At 51.5% G+C, this 17,055-nt stretch overlaps 2 protein-coding genes across 10 annotated transcripts in view; one reads left to right on the forward strand and one right to left on the reverse strand.

Moving 5' to 3' along the window:
* SHBG (sex hormone binding globulin) overlaps positions 1–10,204 on the forward strand; it is an 11,864-nt gene extending 1,660 nt beyond the window's left edge. The window contains exons 1-9 of one of the 6 annotated variants that reach the window (XM_063656249.1): positions 4,677–4,976; positions 6,944–7,117; positions 7,253–7,344; positions 7,518–7,707; positions 8,038–8,199; positions 8,427–8,586; positions 8,717–8,853; positions 9,573–9,780; positions 10,025–10,204. In XM_063656249.1, the coding sequence (XP_063512319.1) occupies positions 7,007–7,117; positions 7,253–7,344; positions 7,518–7,707; positions 8,038–8,199; positions 8,427–8,586; positions 8,717–8,853; positions 9,573–9,780; positions 10,025–10,173 (1,209 nt within the window). In that variant the 5' untranslated portion in view covers positions 4,677–4,976; positions 6,944–7,006 and the 3' untranslated portion in view covers positions 10,174–10,204. Of the gene's footprint in view, positions 1–4,676; positions 4,977–6,702; positions 7,118–7,252; positions 7,345–7,517; positions 7,708–8,037; positions 8,200–8,426; positions 8,587–8,716; positions 8,854–9,572; positions 9,781–10,024 lie in introns of those variants that run through there. The other 5 variants (XM_063656248.1, XM_054459546.2, XM_054459545.2 and 2 more) reach the window with 5 other exon arrangements.
* SAT2 (spermidine/spermine N1-acetyltransferase family member 2) lies at positions 3,062–4,647 on the reverse strand. 4 transcript variants are annotated; one of them, XM_054459548.1, is made up of 6 exons: positions 4,398–4,647; positions 4,192–4,243; positions 3,972–4,055; positions 3,772–3,873; positions 3,582–3,622; positions 3,062–3,441 (listed from the first exon to the last, which is right to left on the reverse strand). In XM_054459548.1, exons 1-6 carry the CDS (start codon positions 4,461–4,463, stop codon positions 3,274–3,276), a joined length of 513 nt encoding a protein of 170 aa, XP_054315523.1. In that variant the 5' UTR covers positions 4,464–4,647; the 3' UTR covers positions 3,062–3,273. The 4 variants fall into 4 exon arrangements, with proteins under 4 accessions (XP_054315523.1, XP_054315526.1, XP_054315525.1 ...); XM_054459551.2 differs by having other exon boundaries at positions 4,211–4,243; positions 4,370–4,636; XM_054459550.1 differs by lacking the exon at positions 3,772–3,873.
* Positions 10,205–17,055: the final 6,851 nt, after the last annotated feature.

Raw genomic sequence — 17,055 nt, forward strand, 5'->3', positions numbered from 1 at the left:
AGGCTGAGGCAGGAGAATGGCGTGAACCCAGGAGGCGGAGGTTGCAGTGAGCGGAGATCGTGCCACTGCACTCCAGCCGGGGCGACAGAGCGAGACTCCGTCTCAACAAAAACAACAACAAATAATAATAATAATAGTGGCCTGGCGCGGTGGCTCATGCCTGTAATCCCAGCACTTTGGGAGGCCAAGATGGGTGGATCACAAGGTCAGGAGTTCGAGACCAGCCTGGCCAACATGGTGAAACCCCGTCTCTACTAAAAATACAAAAATTAGCTGGGCGTGGTGGCGCATGCCTGTAAACCCAGCTACTCGGGAGGCTGAGGCAAGAGAATTGCTTGAACCTGGGAGGCAGAGGTTGCAGTGAGCCGAGATTGTGCCACTGGACTCCAGCCTGGGCAAAAAGAGCGACACTCTGTCTCAAAAAATAGTAATAATAATAATCAATAATGCTGGGGAAGTTGAAACTAGGAAAAATTCTCACGAAATAAGGGCAGTAGCGGGAAAACTTCACATTCTGGGAGTTGTCCTATGTTCCATCCACTTCTTGGATTAGAGTAAATGGTGATGCCAATCATGGAAGAGATAACATAGGAGATAAAGGTTTAGAAAATAAGGTGATGAATTTACTAAGTTTTATTTTTTTTTTTGCCCTTTGAGCTTAGCCACCACATCTGGCTAATTTTTAAATTTTTGTATTTAATGGTGGGGACAAACAGACTTGGAAGTCTCTGACTTCATAGCGTGATGGCAGAAGAAAGACACTGGAAAAATTATTAATATTTATAATAATTATTAATATTGCAACCATGGCCAGGCGCAGGGCTCATGCCTGAAATCCCAGCACTTTGGGAGGCTGAGGCGGGTGGATCACCTGAGGTCACCTGAGGTCACCTGAGGTCAGGAGTTCACGACCAGTCTGGTGAAATTCCATCTCTACTAAAAATACAAAAATTAGCCAGGCATGGTGGCATGCGCTTGTAGTCCCAGCTACTCAGGAGACTGAGGCAGGAGAATCGCTTGCACCCAGGAGGCGGAGGTTGCAGTGAGCCAAGATTGCGCCACTGCACTCCAGCCTGGGTGACAGAGTGAGACTCCATCTCAAAAAATTAAAATAAAAAATAAAAATAAAGGCAATAGAAGAAAGGAAAATAAAATATAAGAAAAGTAAAGGATTAGTCCATGGGATACAACATCTGAATAACCAGAATTCCAGAAAGTGATAACAAAAATAATTATCTGTAAAGGATAAAATCATCTAAAATCAATAGTAATAATTATTCAACAAAATTTTCCAAGGCCAGGTGTGGTGGCTCACGCCTGTAATCCTGGCACTTTGGGAGGCTGAAGCAGGCAGATCACTTGAGCTCGGGCGTTCAGGAGCAGCCTGGGCAACATGGCGAAACCCTGTCTCTACCAAAACTACAAAAATTAGCCAGGTGCGGTGGCTCACGCCTGTAATCCCAGCACTTTGGGATGCCGAGGTGGGTGGATCACCTGAGGTCAGGAGTTTGAGACCAGCCTGGCCAACATGGTGAAACCCCATCTCTACTAAAAATACAAAAATTAGCCACACGTGGTAGTGTGTGCCTGTAATCCCAACTACTCAGGAGGCTGAGGGAGGAGAATCTCTTGAACTTGGGAGGCAGAAGTTGCAGTGAGCCGAGATCACACCACTGCACTACATACAGCCTGGGTAACAGAGCAAGACACTGTCTCAAAAAAAAAAAAAATTATTTCCAACCTCGCTTCCTATACCTAGCCACACTATCAATTTTTTTTGTTGTTGAGATAGAGTCTCACTCTGCCACTCAGACTGGAGTGCAGTGGTACGATCTCGGCTCACTGCAACCTCCGCCTCCCGGGTTCCAGCGATTCTCCTGCCTCAGCCTCCTGAGTAGCTGTGATTACAGGCGCCTGCCACCACACCTGGCTAATTTTGTATTTTTAGTAGAGATGGGGTTTTGCCATGTTGGTCAGGCTGCTCTTGAACTCCTGACCTCAGATGATCCACCTGCCTCGGCCTCCCAAAGTGCTGGGATCACAGGCATGAGCCACTGAGCCCGGCCAGGCATGAGCTTTTGTAGGGCATACCAGATCGAAAATAAAGACTGTCAGGCCAGGCGCGGTGGCTCACACCTGTAATCTCAGCACTTTGGGAGGCCGAGGTGGGTGGATCATGAGGTCAGGAGATTGAGACCATCCTGGCTAACACGGTGAAACCCTGTCTCTACTAAAAATACAAAAAATTAGCCGGGCGTGGTGGCGGGGGCCTGTAGTCCCAGCTATTCAGGAGGCTGAGGCAGGAGAATGGCGAGAACCCAAGAGGCAAAACTTGCAGTGAGCCAAGATCTCGCCATTGCCCTTCAGCCTGGGTGACAGAGTGAGACTCTGTCTCAAAAAAAAAAAGAAAAGAAAAGACTGTGGGCTGGGCGCGGTGGCTCACACCTGTAATCCCAGCACTTTGGGAGGCCGAGGCAGTCGGACTACCTGAGGTCAGGAGTTTGAGACCAGCCTGGCCAACAAGGTGAAACCCTGTCGCTACTAAAAATACAAAAATTAGCCGCGTGTGGTAGCAGGCGCCTGTAATCCCAGCTACTCGGGAGTCTGAGGCAGGAGCATTGCTTGAAACCGGGAGGCGGATGTTGCAGTGAGCCAAGATCGAACCATTGCACTCCTTGCACTCTGGCCTGAGGACAACAGCAAGACTTTATCTCAAAAAAAAAGGCTTTGGACTGGGCGCGGTGGCTCACATCAGTAATCCCAGCACTTTTCGAGGCCGAGGCAGGCGGATCACGAGATCAGGAGTTGGAGACAAGCCTGGACAGTATGGTGAAACACCGTCTCTACTAAAAATACAAAAATTAGCTGGGCATGGTGGTGCGCACCCGTAGTCCCAGCTACTCGGGAAGCTGAGGCAGGAGAATTGCTTGAACCCGTGAGGCAGAGGTTGCAGTGAGCTGAGTTCGCAGCACCACTGCACTCCAGCGTGCGCGACAGAGACTCTGTCTGAAAAAAAAAAAAGAAAGAAAAGGAAAGAAAGACCCAACACCACATCAGGACATGTAATTCTTATTTCTTATTTATTTTTCACCCTCAACAAGGAAGAAAGGTCTCTCCCTCAATTCTGCTCTTCCAATACTTGAGGATAGGCACCCCCAACCCTCCTTCCTCCAGGGAGGCCTCAGCGTCAGTGTCTGTAGACGTAGTCTCTGAAGAGTGCTTGAGCTGGTGGGGAAGGAGAAACTCAAGAGAGAGATCCCCCTAGGGATGGCGTCACTTTCCTGCCAACTTTCTCATTGCCTCTCCTTGAAAGCAGAAGAAGTGCCAGCCCTCAGCTTCCGTCAGATCTTGGGCTCCTAAGGCCTTGTACAAGTCCATAGCCCTCTGGTTCCAGTCCAGGACGGCCAGGCGGAATTGGGAGCAGCCCTTATCCAAGGCCACCTGTGGGAGAAGACAACACTAACTTTTCTGGGGTCAAAAAAGAAAAAGGTTTTCTCACTCCCTCATTCAACCCAGGTCTCCCCCTCCATATACCCTTGCCTCTTCAGGTCCTCACTTGTCACCCCCACCCCTCTCCTCACCTCAGCCACCTTTTTGATTATTTTGGAACCAATCCCTTGACCTGTTGTGGAGAGGAAGAGGCAAAAAATAGCTATTGTTTGAGCTGAAGGGGATCAGAAAAGGACACAGGCTGGGATCTGGGGACAGGGGATGATGGTGGGGTCTGTGGGGTGCTTTGCTCCCACCCCAGCCTCAGCTTCTGCCCAGTACCCCGATATTCCGGCATCACATAGATATCCTCCAGATAAATGGTGCGTCCCTTCCATGTACTGTAGATGAAATAGTATATCCCATAGCCCACCACGCAGGGCCCTGAGAGTGAGAAAAGGGGAGTAAGGCTTCTGGGAGCCTGTGGGGAGACCTCTGAGGCCGGCTGGAGAGGTGGACTTCTAAGGACCAGGTGCTCTTACCCAGTAGCTCCCCGGGCGCTGGAAGAATCTCTGCTACCAAACAGTGATAGAAAGGATTCTCTCCAAAGCCATCTGCTCTCAGGGCTGCCGAGATTGGAGTTGTAACAAAGAGATAGAGAAAGAGGACCTGGGTGTATGCCCAGCCTGGAGCTGTCGCCTGGGGAACCCATCCCTCATTTCCTCCCCAGCCTCCGCCAGAACCTGGGCGCTGAGCCCCCACCTTCCTCACTGATCTTCACCTGATCCGAGAGTTTTTCGAACTCGGCTAGTTCCTAAGGCGTGGGTACGGAAGCTAGATTAGAGCAGAAGGGCCCCGCTGCTCCCCGAGCGGGGTCCCAAGGCGAGCCCCTCCCCTGCCCCCGCCTCCTGCGTCCCCGTTCTGGCCGCGCCACTCTGACCCCCTGGTTTCCGGCCCACAGTCTTCACCCGAATCAACCTCAGGATATCCCCACAGTCTCCCTCCTTGGCCTCTCGGATCCGCACGGAAGCCATCCGGATCCCCCCTGTCTGGGACCAAAGTCCCAGGGCCCCGCAAAGGGCAACTAGACCCCTTAAAGGGCCTACAAACTTGGATCCTGAAGAGCCTGGGAGAGCGGGGTGGCGGGAGTGGCGGGGGCGACGGGGTAGCCGCGGCCTGGTAAGTGGAGCTGGGATTCCGGCGCCGTGGGGGCGGAGACAGTAGGCCAGCGAGGCGGTCCTCTGTCCTGGCAAAGCCCCACCCCCTCGAATTCTGTCGCAGCAGGGGGCACAACCGTCAGCCAATCAGCTTGGAGAACAGGCGCAGCCGCATTCCCCAAGCCCCACCCCCGACAGCTGGATCTTGTGACTGGGCCCCTGGGTAGAGTTCAAGGTTGGAGTGCGGCGGCTTCCTTGCGGTTGTGTGGGTGTCCCAACCTGGGTCGAGATACCCCGCGGTTCAAAGGCTCCCCCGCAGTGCTTTTTAAATTGACATATGCAGTGATAACCTGCTTTAGCCTCAGGCTCACTCACCCGCCCCGACCCTGGGTAAGCCTTAACACCCTCAGCTCTGACAGCTGTTTCCTGCAGCTCTTGAGTAGCATGAAGTGTTACCTCTGGGGGCATTTGCATTTTTTAAATGTTTTATTTTTATATTTATTTATTTATTTATTTATTTATTTATTTTTGGAGATGGAGTATTGCTTTGTCGCCCAGGCTGGGGTGCAGTGGCGCGATCTCTGCTCACTGCAGCCTCCACCTCCCGAGTTCAAGCGATCCTCCTGCCTCAGCCTCCGGAGTAGCTGGGACTACAGTCGCGCACCGGCAGGCCCGGCTAATTTTTTTTTTCTTTTTTCTTTCTTTTTCTTTTTCTTTCTTTTTTTTTTTTAAACGGATTCTCACTCTGTCACTCAGGCTGGAGTGCAGTGGCACGATCTTGGCTCACTGCAGCCTCTCCCACCCGAGTTCAAGCGAGTCTCCTGCCTCACCCTTGGAGTAGCTGGGATTACAGGCATGGGCAACCATACCTGGCTAATTTTTGTATTTTTAGTAGAGACGGGGTTTCACTATGTTGGCCAGGCTGGTCTGGAACTCCTGACCTCAAGTGATCTGCCCACCTCAGCCTTCTAAAGTGCTGGGATTACAGATGTGAGCCACCAAGCCCGGTCTGTCATTTGCGTTTTAAAATGGGTCACGGGGTGGGCACAGTGGCTCACACCTGTAATCCCAGCATTTTGGGAGGCAGAGGCAGGCGGATCACCTGAGATCAGGAGTTTGAGACCAGCCTGGCCAACATGGTGAAACCCCGTCTCTACTAAAAATACAAAAATTAGCCAGGTGTGGTGGCCCATGCCTTTACTCCCAGCTACTCGGGGGGCTGAGACAGGAGAATCGCTTGAACCTGGGAGGTGGAGGTTACAGTGAGCTGAGATCGTGCCATTGCACTCCAGCCTGGGCAAGAAGAGCGAAACTCCATCTCGAAATAAATAAGTAAAATAAAATGGGTCAGGGAGGGTCGGGCCTTGTGGCTAACGCCTGTAATCCAGGTACTTTGGGAGGCTGAGGTGGGCGGATCATTTGAGGTCAGAGGTTGGAGACCAGCCTGGCCAACGTGGTGAAATCCCCGTCTCTACTAAAAATACAAAAAAATTACCTGGGCGTGGTGGTGCATGCACCTGTAGTCCCAACTACTAAGGAGGCTGAGACAGGAGGATCGCTTGAACTCGAGAGGCAGAGGCAGCAGTGAGCCGAGATCACACCACTGCACTCCAGCCTGGATGACAGAGCAAGACTCTGTCTAAAATAAAATAAAATAAAATGGGTCAGCGAGTGGGTGATGAATTTCTACTGCTAGACTGTTTAAGCCCTGTAATAAATGGATAAGGGAAGATAACTGGGAGGCAGGGGCAGGTCTCTTCTTAATATTCACTGAATCATACACACAGACAATACCTTCTTGGGAGGCAGGCCTCAGAGGCCTGGGAAAAGACTGGGAGAGGAGTTCAGACCAGATGCCAGGCACTGTGCCTGCATTTTCTCAATGAACCCTCTTTCACAGTCACCCCGTAAAGTATTATTCTCCTCATTTTACAGACAAGGACACTGAAGCACAAAGGTGAAGTGACTTGCCCAAGGTCACTCAGCTAGAAATTTAGGATTCCATTATCTCATTTCTAGTCCTGATACAGGATGCTACTTGGGACGCAGGGCAGGACTGTTTCTAGACCTCAGGCCTGTGAATGCAGCCTCCCCAAGTGGACAGAAATCTCGGAGGACCTAGATCAGGCCCTAGAGGAGGAGAGGGGAGATGGAATATCCTCTACCAGTTCAGAAACTTTCTCGGCAGTGGAGGATGATAGTGGAGGGGACTCTGTCCTTCACCCCATTGATCCCCAGAGGGGTGGTAGCTGGGTCTTGTGACTGGGCCCCTGGGCAGGGGTCAAGGGTCAGTGCCCCTGTTTCCTTTACCCCCTCCTCCCCGGGCAACCTTTAACCCTCCACCGCCCACATGCAAGGCTGCCTGCCTCTACACATTCTCCCAAGAGTTGTCTGAGCCGCCGAGTGGACAGTGGCTGATTATGGAGAGCAGAGGCCCACTGGCCACCTCGCGCCGGCTGCTGTTGCTGCTGTTGCTACTACTGCGTCACACCCGCCAGGGATGGGCCCTGAGACCTGTTCTCCCCACCCAGGTGCGGGAGCGGGACAGCGCCCTCAGCTCATGCAGTCTTCCCTTCTCTCCTCCTCTGGCCCTGTAGCAGGGCCTCTCCCTCTGTCTGTCTCTGACATGTCCCTACTCAGCTTTGTTTGTTTTCTCTTTCTGATAGAGGGCCCAGGACCCTCCGGCTATCCACCTCAGCAATGGCCCAGGACAAGAGCCTGTTGCTGTCATGACCTTTGACCTCACCAAGATCACAAAGTATGGGGTTGGCCTAGCCCTTGACCCAGTCCCCTGGCTCTGCCCTCTCTCCATCAGCTCTTCTCTTTTCCCTGTCTTCCTTTCCTTATCTGTGAACACCATCTCCCCAAAACCCACACTGGCTCTCAAAGGGCACATGACATACACAATCTTTTCCTTCTGCGTCCTTCCAGAACCTCCTCCTCCTTTGAGGTTCGAACCTGGGACCCAGAGGGAGTGATTTTTTATGGGGATACCAACCCTAAGGATGACTGGTTTATGCTGGGACTTCGGGACGGCAGGCCTGAGATCCAACTGCACAATCACTGGGCCCAGCTTACGGTGGGTGCTGGACCACAGCTGGATGATGGGAGATGGCACCAGGTAAGCTAGCTCTGGTCCTCAGGGGAGGGATGTCTGGAGCTGGTCTGAGGAAAGGGAACAAAACCAAGTTATTGGGCATCCCTTTACCACTGTCATCTCATTTAATCCACACGAACCCCCACAAAGTAGCTATTCTTGGCCCCATCTTTTCTGATGGGAATTCTAAGGCTCAGTCAGTACATAAGTGACAAGAGCTGAGTGACCCAAGGCCAAGGATGCTAGCTGCTTCTTTAAGGCATGTTCTTTCCACTATAGTACTAGGCTACCTCACAGGAAGGTGGCAGAGACAGATCCCAGGGGCCTCTGATTCTGCTTCCAACCTTCCTGCAGGTGGAAGTCAAGATGGAGGGGGACTCTGTGCTGCTGAAGGTGGATGGGGAGGAGGTGCTGCGCCTGAGACAGGTCTCTGGGCCCCTGACCAGCAAACGCCATCCCATCATGAGGATTGCGCTTGGGGGGCTGCTCTTCCCCGCTTCCAACCTTCGGTTGCCGGTAACTACACATCAGGGGTGGAATCCTAGCCAAAGCTTGGTAAAGCACTGCTGGGTGGCTGGCCATGGGAATCTAAGTCCACACTTTTAGGGACAGGGGATGGGTTGAGAGCTGCAAGGGGGAGGCCAAATGCTCGGAGGGGAGTCAACTGAGGGCAGGGAGGCCGGGACTGGGGCTCCGATGCCCTGATTTCTACATCCCCATATCTTATCTCTGTCACACTCCAGCTGGTTCCTGCCCTGGATGGCTGCCTGCGCCGGGATTCCTGGCTGGACAAACAGGCTGAGATCTCAGCATCTGCCCCCACTAGCCTCAGAAGCTGTGATGTAGAATCAAATCCTGGGATATTTCTCCCTCCAGGGACTCATGCAGAATTCAATCTCCGAGGTAGATTTCCTCGGAGTCTATTTTTCCCACCCTGGCCAGCTCGGCCCGCCTCTGTCTCGCTCTACCACTGGCCCCTTTCCTCCTTGAGGCCCCAGCTTTGAGGCCTCAGGATAATCATTTCTCCCCACAGACATTCCCCAGCCTCATGCAGAGCCCTGGGCCTTCTCTTTGGACCTGGGACTCAAGCAGGCAGCAGGCTCAGGCCACCTCCTTGCTCTTGGGACACCGGAGAACCCATCTTGGCTCAGTCTCCACCTCCAAGATCAAGTAAAGGGGGACAATGGGGCGCTGCCTGTATTCAGTGGAGCCTGGAGCAATGAGGGAAGAGGAGAGTCCAAAATGTCAATATTAGGAAGACTTCCAGCCCAGGAAACATAGCAAGACTCTGGCTCCACAAAATTGTTTTTCATTAATAATTAGCCAGGCATGGTGGTACATGCCTGTAATCCCAGGTGCTGGAGGCCAAGACCAGAGGATCACTTGAGGCCAGGAGTTTGACACCAGCAGAGACCTCTGTCTAAAAAAAAAAAAAAAAAAAAATTAGGCATGGTAGCACGTGTCTAGCTACTTAGGAGCCTGAGGCAGGAGGTTCACTTGAGCCCAGGAGTTTGAAGCTGCAGTGAGCTATGATGTGCCACTGCACTCTGACCTGGGCCACAGTGAGACCCTGTCTCAAAAAAATAAAAATAAAAATAAGGCTTACGATGGCACTCAGGTGGGGGGGGTAGGGGCGAGGGACATATCTTGAAGCTGCCCACAGCAAGCAAACAGTTTTGACTTAGACTGCATATTTACTTGGGGCAGGTGTGGTTTCAAAAAGGGTCAAGCCAAAAAAAACTGGGGCAGGATTTAAGTGGTGAGAATGGCCAGTAGGTGGAGGCATAGCAAAGAGGCAGAATTAAGGCAGCTAGGGGTGAGGCCACAGGCAGTAGGCCCGGCTCATTCTTCCCTCCCTCTCTACCCTCCCTTTCTCACACACTCTGCAGAACGTGGTGTTGTCTTCTGGGTCGGGGCCAGGGCTGGATCTGCCCCTGGTCTTGGGACTCCCTCTTCAGCTGAAGCTGAGTATGTCCAGGGTGGTCTTGAGCCAAGGGCTGAAGATGGAGGTCCTTGCCCTGCCTTCCTTAGACCTGGCTCCCCTCCTTAACCTCTGGGCCAAGCCTCAAGGGCGTCTCTTCCTGGGGGCTTTACCAGGTAAGAGAGAATGATGTTCAAGTTCATGAGTACAACATTGGAAACAGCTCAAGGGAGGCGGCACATTTTGAGGGGAAGGAAACCTCAGGGAGGGAAAAAGAATAGGCCACAAGAAGAAGATATGGGGGCAGTGGGAGGTAGTGCTTTTGCAAACTCAGGTTGGAGGAGTGGAAAAGTGGGGAGGAGATTCTGGATCCGAGCCACCTTAATGCTCTAATGACAACTTTGCACTACCTCCCTCTAGGAGAAGACTCTTCCACCTCTTTTTGCCTGAATGGCCTTTGGGCACAAGGTCAGAGGCTGGATGTGGACCTGGCCCTGAACAGAAGCCATGAGATCTGGACTCACAGCTGCCCCCAGAGCCCAGGCAATGGCACTGGCGCTTCCCATTAAAGCTCCACCTAAGAACCCCCTTTGAAAGTTACTGATTATTCATTTATTCAGCTGTGCACTAGCAATGTACCAGGCACTGTGCCAAGTATTGAGTTGTCTTGATGAGCAAAAACACTCTGGTTCCTACCTCTTGGTGCCCATAGTCCCATAGGGAAGCAGACATCCATCAAAGGCTAACTAATAAGCGGATAGTTGGAAGCACTGATAAAGAAGAATCGGAGAGTTGTGAAAACATGGAGACTGGCCAGACATGGTGGCTCACGCCTGTAATCCCAGCACTTTGGGAGGCAGAGGCGGGCAGATCACGAGGTCAGGAGATCGAGACCATCCTGGCTAACATGGTGAAACCCCGTCTCTACTAAAAATACAAAAAATTAGCTGGGCGTGGTGGCGGGCACCTGTAGTCCCGGCTGCTCGGGAGGCTGAGGCAGGAGAATGGCGTGAACCCGGGAGGCGGAGCTTGCAGTGAGCGGAGATCGCACCACTACACTCCAGCCTGGGCAACAGAGCAAGAGTCCATCTTAAAAAAAAAAAAAAAAGAAAGAAAAGAAAAAGAAAAAAAGAAAACATGGAGACTAGGAGGCCTTAACTTAGTCTGAGTGTCAAGGAGAGGTTCTCTAAGGAAATGAGGACTTCTTCTTTTTTTTTTTTTTTTGAGATGGAGTTTCGCGCTCCTGTTGCCCAGGCTGGAGTGCAATGGCGCGATCTCGGCTTACTGCAACCTCCGCCTCCCGGGTTCAAGCGATTCTTTTGCCTCAGCCTCCTGAGTAGCTGGGATTACAGGCATGCACCACCACCCTTGGCTAATTTTTTTGTATTTTTAGTAGAGATGGGGTTTCACCATGTTGGCCAGGCTGGTCTAGAACTCCTGACCTCAGGTGATCCTCCTGCCTCGGCCTCCCAAAGTGTTGGGATTACAGGCGTGAGCCATCGCGTCCGGCTGGAAATGAGGACTTCTTAGGCGGAGATCCTAGCAAAAACCCCGACAGACATACTCTGGATACAGGTCTCTTTCTGGAAGCCAGGACCCACTTCGTTCCGCAGGAGCTACTCCCTTTGAGACTCCAGTTTCCTGCCTCCGTGGCTGGTCCACAGAGATCAGGAGGAAGGGAAGAGATGGGATTTTGACACCTCAGTCATCTGGTCCTTGGACCGGCCATTGCTGCCCAGGGAAGGAGCAGCAGGGGACGTGAGAGGGTCACAGAGAGATGTGGGTAGGGGTTCTGGAAAAAGGGGTGGAGGCAGGGAGAAAGAAAGGGAGGAGAGCAGAGGGAGAAAGTCGCTTCTCTCTCTGTCTCTCCTAGTCTTGGTCCACTTGCTGTGTTCCCAAACGAATTTGTCTCTACTCCATTAAGCAAGAACTGGCTTGTGCTGGTCCCAGCTGGGAAAAGCAGACAGATTCGGGAATATCTCTGCCTTCAAAGAATACGGTGACCCAGCTCTCAACCACAGACCTCTAGAGAATGCTGGTGCCCAGCATCCCTCCCTGGGGAACCCTCATATCCAAGCCCCTAGCCCCTACCCCCCAGCTGCCAGTCTTCAGCCCTCTTAGGAACCCTTGTGTCCTAGCCCAAAGCTCCCAGCCTACTAAGGAGCCCTGGGGCTCAAGCCCCCCATCCTCTTTCCTCTCAAGAACCATTACGTAAGCCAGGTGCGGTGGCTCACACCTTTAATCCCAGCACTTTGGGAGGCCGGGGCAGGCGGATCACCTGAAGTCAGGAGTTTGAGACCAACCTGGCCAACATAGTGAAATCCCGTCTCTACTAAAAATACAAAAATTAGCTGGGCATGATGGCAGGCGCCTGTAATCCCAGCTACTCGGGAGGCTGAGGCAGGAGAATTGCTTGAACCCAGGAGGTGGAGGTTGCAGTGAGCCAAGATTGCGCCACTGTACTCCAACCTGGGTAACAGAGTGAGACTCTGTCTCAAAAAAAAAAGAAAAAAAAAAAACTTAAAAAGAACCATTAGGTTAAAGCATCCTCCATCTCCAGACCCCATAAGAATCCCAGTATCCAAGCCTCCTAGTTTCTTACAAGAATCTTTTCACCAGTAACCCAGGCAGTAGGCTGAGTCACTCACTGGAGCTGCTGTCCCCTTCTGCAGAGATCAGCCAGGACCTAAATGACCCCAGGGTAAGGAGGCCCTGGGGAGTCTCTAGGGTAGAAGACACAAATCCCAAGCCCCACCTTGTACCTCTCCTAATCTTGACCCTATAGACCTTCTCAGGATCTACAACTGCCTCCATCCAGCCAGTAGTGTTTGTAGTGGAGTCTTCAGCATGGAGAAGGCATCCACATTTAACCCTGGCCCCTTGTTGACGTTCAGGGTTAACCTAGGCCACCTGAGCACCTGCTACGTACTAGGCACTGTTCTGGATACTGAGGATTCGTTGGTGAAAAGGACAAACACAGGCTGGGCGTGGTGGCTCACGCCTGTAATCCCAGCACTTTGGGAGGCTGAGGTGGGCAGATCACGAGGTCAGGAGATCGAGACCATCCTAGCCGGGCGTGGTGGCGGTGCCTGTGGTCTCAGCTACTTGGTACTTGGGAGGCTGAGGCAGAAGAATGGTGTGAACCCGGGAGGCGGAGCTTGCAGTGAGCGGAGATCGCACCACTGCATTCCAGCCTGGGTGACAGAGCGAGACTCCATCTCAAAAAAAAAAGAAAGAAAAAAGAAAAGAACAAACACTATCCCCGCTCTGATGGAACTTAAAGCATAGTAGAAGGGAAGCAGACACAAACAAGAACACAAATAAATAAGCAGGATTATTTCAGATAGCGGTTAGAGCAATAAAGGGAATAAAATCCTGTAACATAATAGGAGGGGGAGGGGAGGGGCAACATTAGCTGGGTGGTCAGGGAAGTCATTTGAGCAGAGACTTGAATAATGAAAAGAAGTCATCCTGTGGAGGCCTGTGGAGTGCGAGCCAGCAGGGAGGGGGGTTAAAGAGCCTGGATGCACCTGGGCACCCACCAAGGGGGTTGTTCCAAGTGCCAACATCCTGACCTTTTGTCCCTGGAATCTCCTCGGAGCTGGCTTTTCTCTCCTCCCTCCACCCCACCCTCTCCAGGACACTGTGCCCCCAGCCTCTCTTTCCCCAGCCTGCCCTAGATTCCAGGATTCCTGATTACCATCCAGAGCTGTCTACACTCTTTCATTAAGACTGACTTCGCTTTGACATCGACTTTGCCAGGCCCCCACCAAGGGCATCTACGATGCCTGCCCAGTGTCCCCTGCCTTCCCCACACCCCCAAAAACTTTTCAGAGCTTGGCAGCACACCCTGAAGCCTCTGGGCCTGATCTACACGCTCACCCCATCCCACCCACTGCCTCTCTCTCTCTCTCTCCCACCCTTCTTGCTGCACCCCCCACAACTTTCGTTCAATTAACATGTATTGGCTGCTGATACATTGGTCAAATACTGTGTAGCCCACCACAGGGACTCTAAAGATGAATAAAACTCGGTACTGGCCCTGGAGAACCAGGGTCTTTTTTTTTTTTTTGAGACGGAGTCTCGCTTTTTCGCCCGGGCTGGAGTGCAGTGGTGCGATCTCGGCTCACTGCAAGCTCTGCCTCCTGGGTTCACGCCATTCTCCTGCCTCAGCCTCCCGAGTAGCTGGGACTACAGGCGTCCGCCACCACGCCTGGCTAATTTTTTGTTTTTTTTAGTAGAGACGGGGTTTCACTGTGTTAGCCAGGATGGTCTCCATCTCCTGACCTCGTGATCCACCCGCTTCGGCCTCTCAAAGTGCTAGGATTACAGACGTGAGCCACTGTGCCTGGCCTTTTTTTTTTTCTTTTGAGACAGAGTCTCGCTCTTTCAGCCAGGCTGGAGTGCAGTGGCATGATCTCAGCTCACTGAAACCTCCGTCTCCCAGGCTCAAGCAATTCTCCTGCCTCAGCTTCCCAAGTAGCTGGGACTACAGGCGTGTGCCACCACACCTGGCTAATTTTTGTATTTTTAGTAGAGACGGGGTTTCACCATGTTGGCCAGGCTGGTCTCGATCTCCTGATCTCAGGTAATCTGCCTGTCTCAGCCTCCCAAAGTGCTGGGATTACAGGCGTGAGCCACTGCGCCCAGCCTTTTTTTTTTTCTTTTGAGACAGAGTCTCCCTCTATTGCCCAGGCTGGAGTACAATGGCGTGATCTTGGCTCACTGCAACTTCCGCTTCCTGGGTTCAAGTGATTCTCCTGCCTCAGCCTCTCGAGTAACTGGGATTACAGGCATGCACCACCATACCTGGCTAATTTTTGTATTTTTAGTAGAGATAAGGTTTCACCATGTTGGCCAAGCTGGTCTCAAACTCCTGACCTCAGGTGATCCACCCACCTCAGCCTCCCAAAGTGCTGGGATTACAGGCGTGAGCCATCGGGCCCAGCCAGAACCAGGGTCTTGAGAGAGAGAGATAGACATGTGAAATGCTTTAGCAGAGGTATCTGAGATGCCAAGAAACCTGGTTGCTAGTTCTACTAAGGACCATCAAACAAATGAGTTATGGCTGGACGCGGTGGCTCATGCCTGTAATCCCAGCACTTTGGGAGGCTAAGGTGAACGGATCACCTGAAGTCAGGAGTTTAAGACCGGCCTGGCCAGCATGGTGAAACCCCATCTCTACTAAAAATACAAAAAATTAGCTGGGCGTAGTGGCGGGCTCCCGTAATCCCAGCTACTGGGGAGGCTGAGGCAGGAGAATTGCTTGAACCCAGGAGGCGGAGGTCGCAGTGAGCTGAGACTGCACCACTGCGCTCCAGCCTGGGCAACAGAGCAAGACTCCGGAATAAGAAAACAAAAAAATAAAAAAACAAAAGAAACGAGTTGTTAGATGTGTGAAGTTGAACAAATGATTAAACCTCTATTACTCTGTTTTCCCATCTACAAAATGGGAAGTTTCTCTATCTTAGAAGGTTGCTGTGAAGATTTGATGAAATCATGTAGACATTTTAACGTCTAGCATAGTGTTTGGCATACAGAAAGTGCTCAATATATGAGATATATATATATATTTCTCAATATATATGAGAAATGTTGTTCTTATTAATCTCACACATAGTTCCTGACATATTAGTCTGAGCCTGCTGGGTATCAAAGATCTGGGAGGGCGTGTGATGTGGATGAACCATGGGCAGGCTGAGATGGAGTGAGGGCAGATGGGGGCTCCTTGGGCTATGTGGTCTTGTGTGTCCTGCTGAGGAGTTGGAGCTTGATCTCGTCAGTGAATAAACTTTATTTTCTTATCTATTCTTCTTTTTCTTCTTTTTTTTTTTTGAGAGAGAGTCTTGCTGTGTTGCCCAGGCTGGAATGCAGTGGTATGATCTCGGCTCACTGCAACCTCTGTCTCCTGGGTTTAAGGGATTCTCCTGGCTTAGCCTCCCAAGTTGCTGGGATTACAGATGCCCGCCACCACACCCAGCTAATTTTTTGTATTTTTAGGATAGAGATGGGGTTTCACTGTGTTAGCCAGGATGGTCTCAATCTTCTGACCTTGTGATCTGCCCGCCTCGGTCTCCCAAAGTGCTGGGATTACAAGGTGTGAGCCATCATGTCCAGCCTTTTTTTTTTTTTTTTTTTGAGACAGCATCCGGTTCTGTCGCCCAGGCTGAAGTGCAGTGGCGCGATTTCAGCTCACTGCAACCTCCAGCTCCTGGGTTCAAGCGATTCTCTTGCCTCAGCTTCCTGAGTAGCTGGGATTACAGATATGCACCACCACACCTGACTAATTTTTTGTATTTTTAGTAGAGACGGGGTTTTACCATGTTGGCCAGGGTGATCTCAAACTTCTGGCCTCAAGTGATCCACCCGCCTTGGCCTCCCAAAGTGCTGGGATTACAGGCGTGAGCCACCATATCTGGCTTTCTTTCTTCCTTTTCTTCTATTTTTTTTTTTTAGAGACAGAGCCTTGCTGTGTTACCAACTGTAGTACAGTGGTGCAATCATGGCTGGGACCACAAGAGCAGGCCACTGCACCCAGCTTATTTTTAAATTTTGTGTAGAGATGCGGTCTTGCTATGTTACTCAGGCTGATCTCAAACTCTTGGCCCCACTCTTGGAATCCTCCCCACTCAGCCTCCCAAAGTGCTGAGATTACAGGCATGAGCCACCATTCCTGGCCTCTTCTCTTATTTTCTTTTTCTTTCTTTCCTTCCCTTCCTTCCTTCTTCGATTGTGGTAAAATATACACAACATAAAATTTACCATCTGAACCCTTTTTTTGTTTTTGAGACAGGATCTCATTCTGTTGCCCAGGCTAGAGTACATTGGTGCAACCATGGCTCGCTGTAGCCTCAAGTTCCTGGGCTCAAGTAATCCTCTCACCTCAGCCTCCCCAATAGCTGGGACTACAGGCATGCACCACTATGCCTGGCTAATTTTTTTTTTTTTTTTTTGAGACTGAGTCTTGCTCTGTCGCCCAGGCTGGAGTGCAGTGGTGCGATCACTGCTCACTGCAACCTCTGCCTCCTGGGTTCAAGCAATTCTCCTGTCTCAGCCTCCCGAGTAGCTGGGATTACAGGCCTGATAATTTTTGTATTTTTAGTGGAGATGGGGTTTTACCATGTTGGCCAGGCTGGTCTCAAACTTCTGACCTCAGGTGATCCGCCCACCTCGGCCTCCCAAAGTGCTGTGATTACAGGCGTGAGCCACCGTGTCCAGCTAATTTTTGTATTTTTAGTAGAGATGGGTTTTCACCATGTTGGCCAGGCTGGTCTCGAACTCCAGACCTCAAGTGATCCACCCACCTCAGCCTCCCAAAGTGCTGGGTTTACAGGTGTGAGCCACTGCACCCGGACTAATTTTTAAATTTTTTGTATAGGTGGGGGTCCCACTGGTCTGGAACTCCTGGGCTTGAACGATTCTCCCACCTTGGCCTCCCAAAGTGCTGGGAT

This window comes from Pongo pygmaeus, chromosome 19 (genome assembly GCF_028885625.2).
Source record: "Pongo pygmaeus isolate AG05252 chromosome 19, NHGRI_mPonPyg2-v2.0_pri, whole genome shotgun sequence".
Lineage (NCBI taxonomy): Eukaryota > Metazoa > Chordata > Mammalia > Primates > Hominidae > Pongo > Pongo pygmaeus.

What these genes read in the sequence shown, in the direction of transcription:
- SAT2 (XM_054459551.2), bottom strand. Translation starts at nt 4,463, where the DNA reads ATGGCTTCCGTGCGGATCCGAGAGGCCAAGGAGGGAGACTGTGGGGAT. An exon ending in TCGAAAAACTCTCGGATCAG is followed by an intron (nt 4,056 to 4,210) that starts GTGAAGATCAGT and finishes CAATCTCGGCAG; the next exon opens with CCCTGAGAGCAGATGGCTTT. An exon ending in TGTGATGCCGGAATATCGGG is followed by an intron (nt 3,623 to 3,771) that starts GTACTGGGCAGA and finishes TCTCCACAACAG; the next exon opens with GTCAAGGGATTGGTTCCAAA.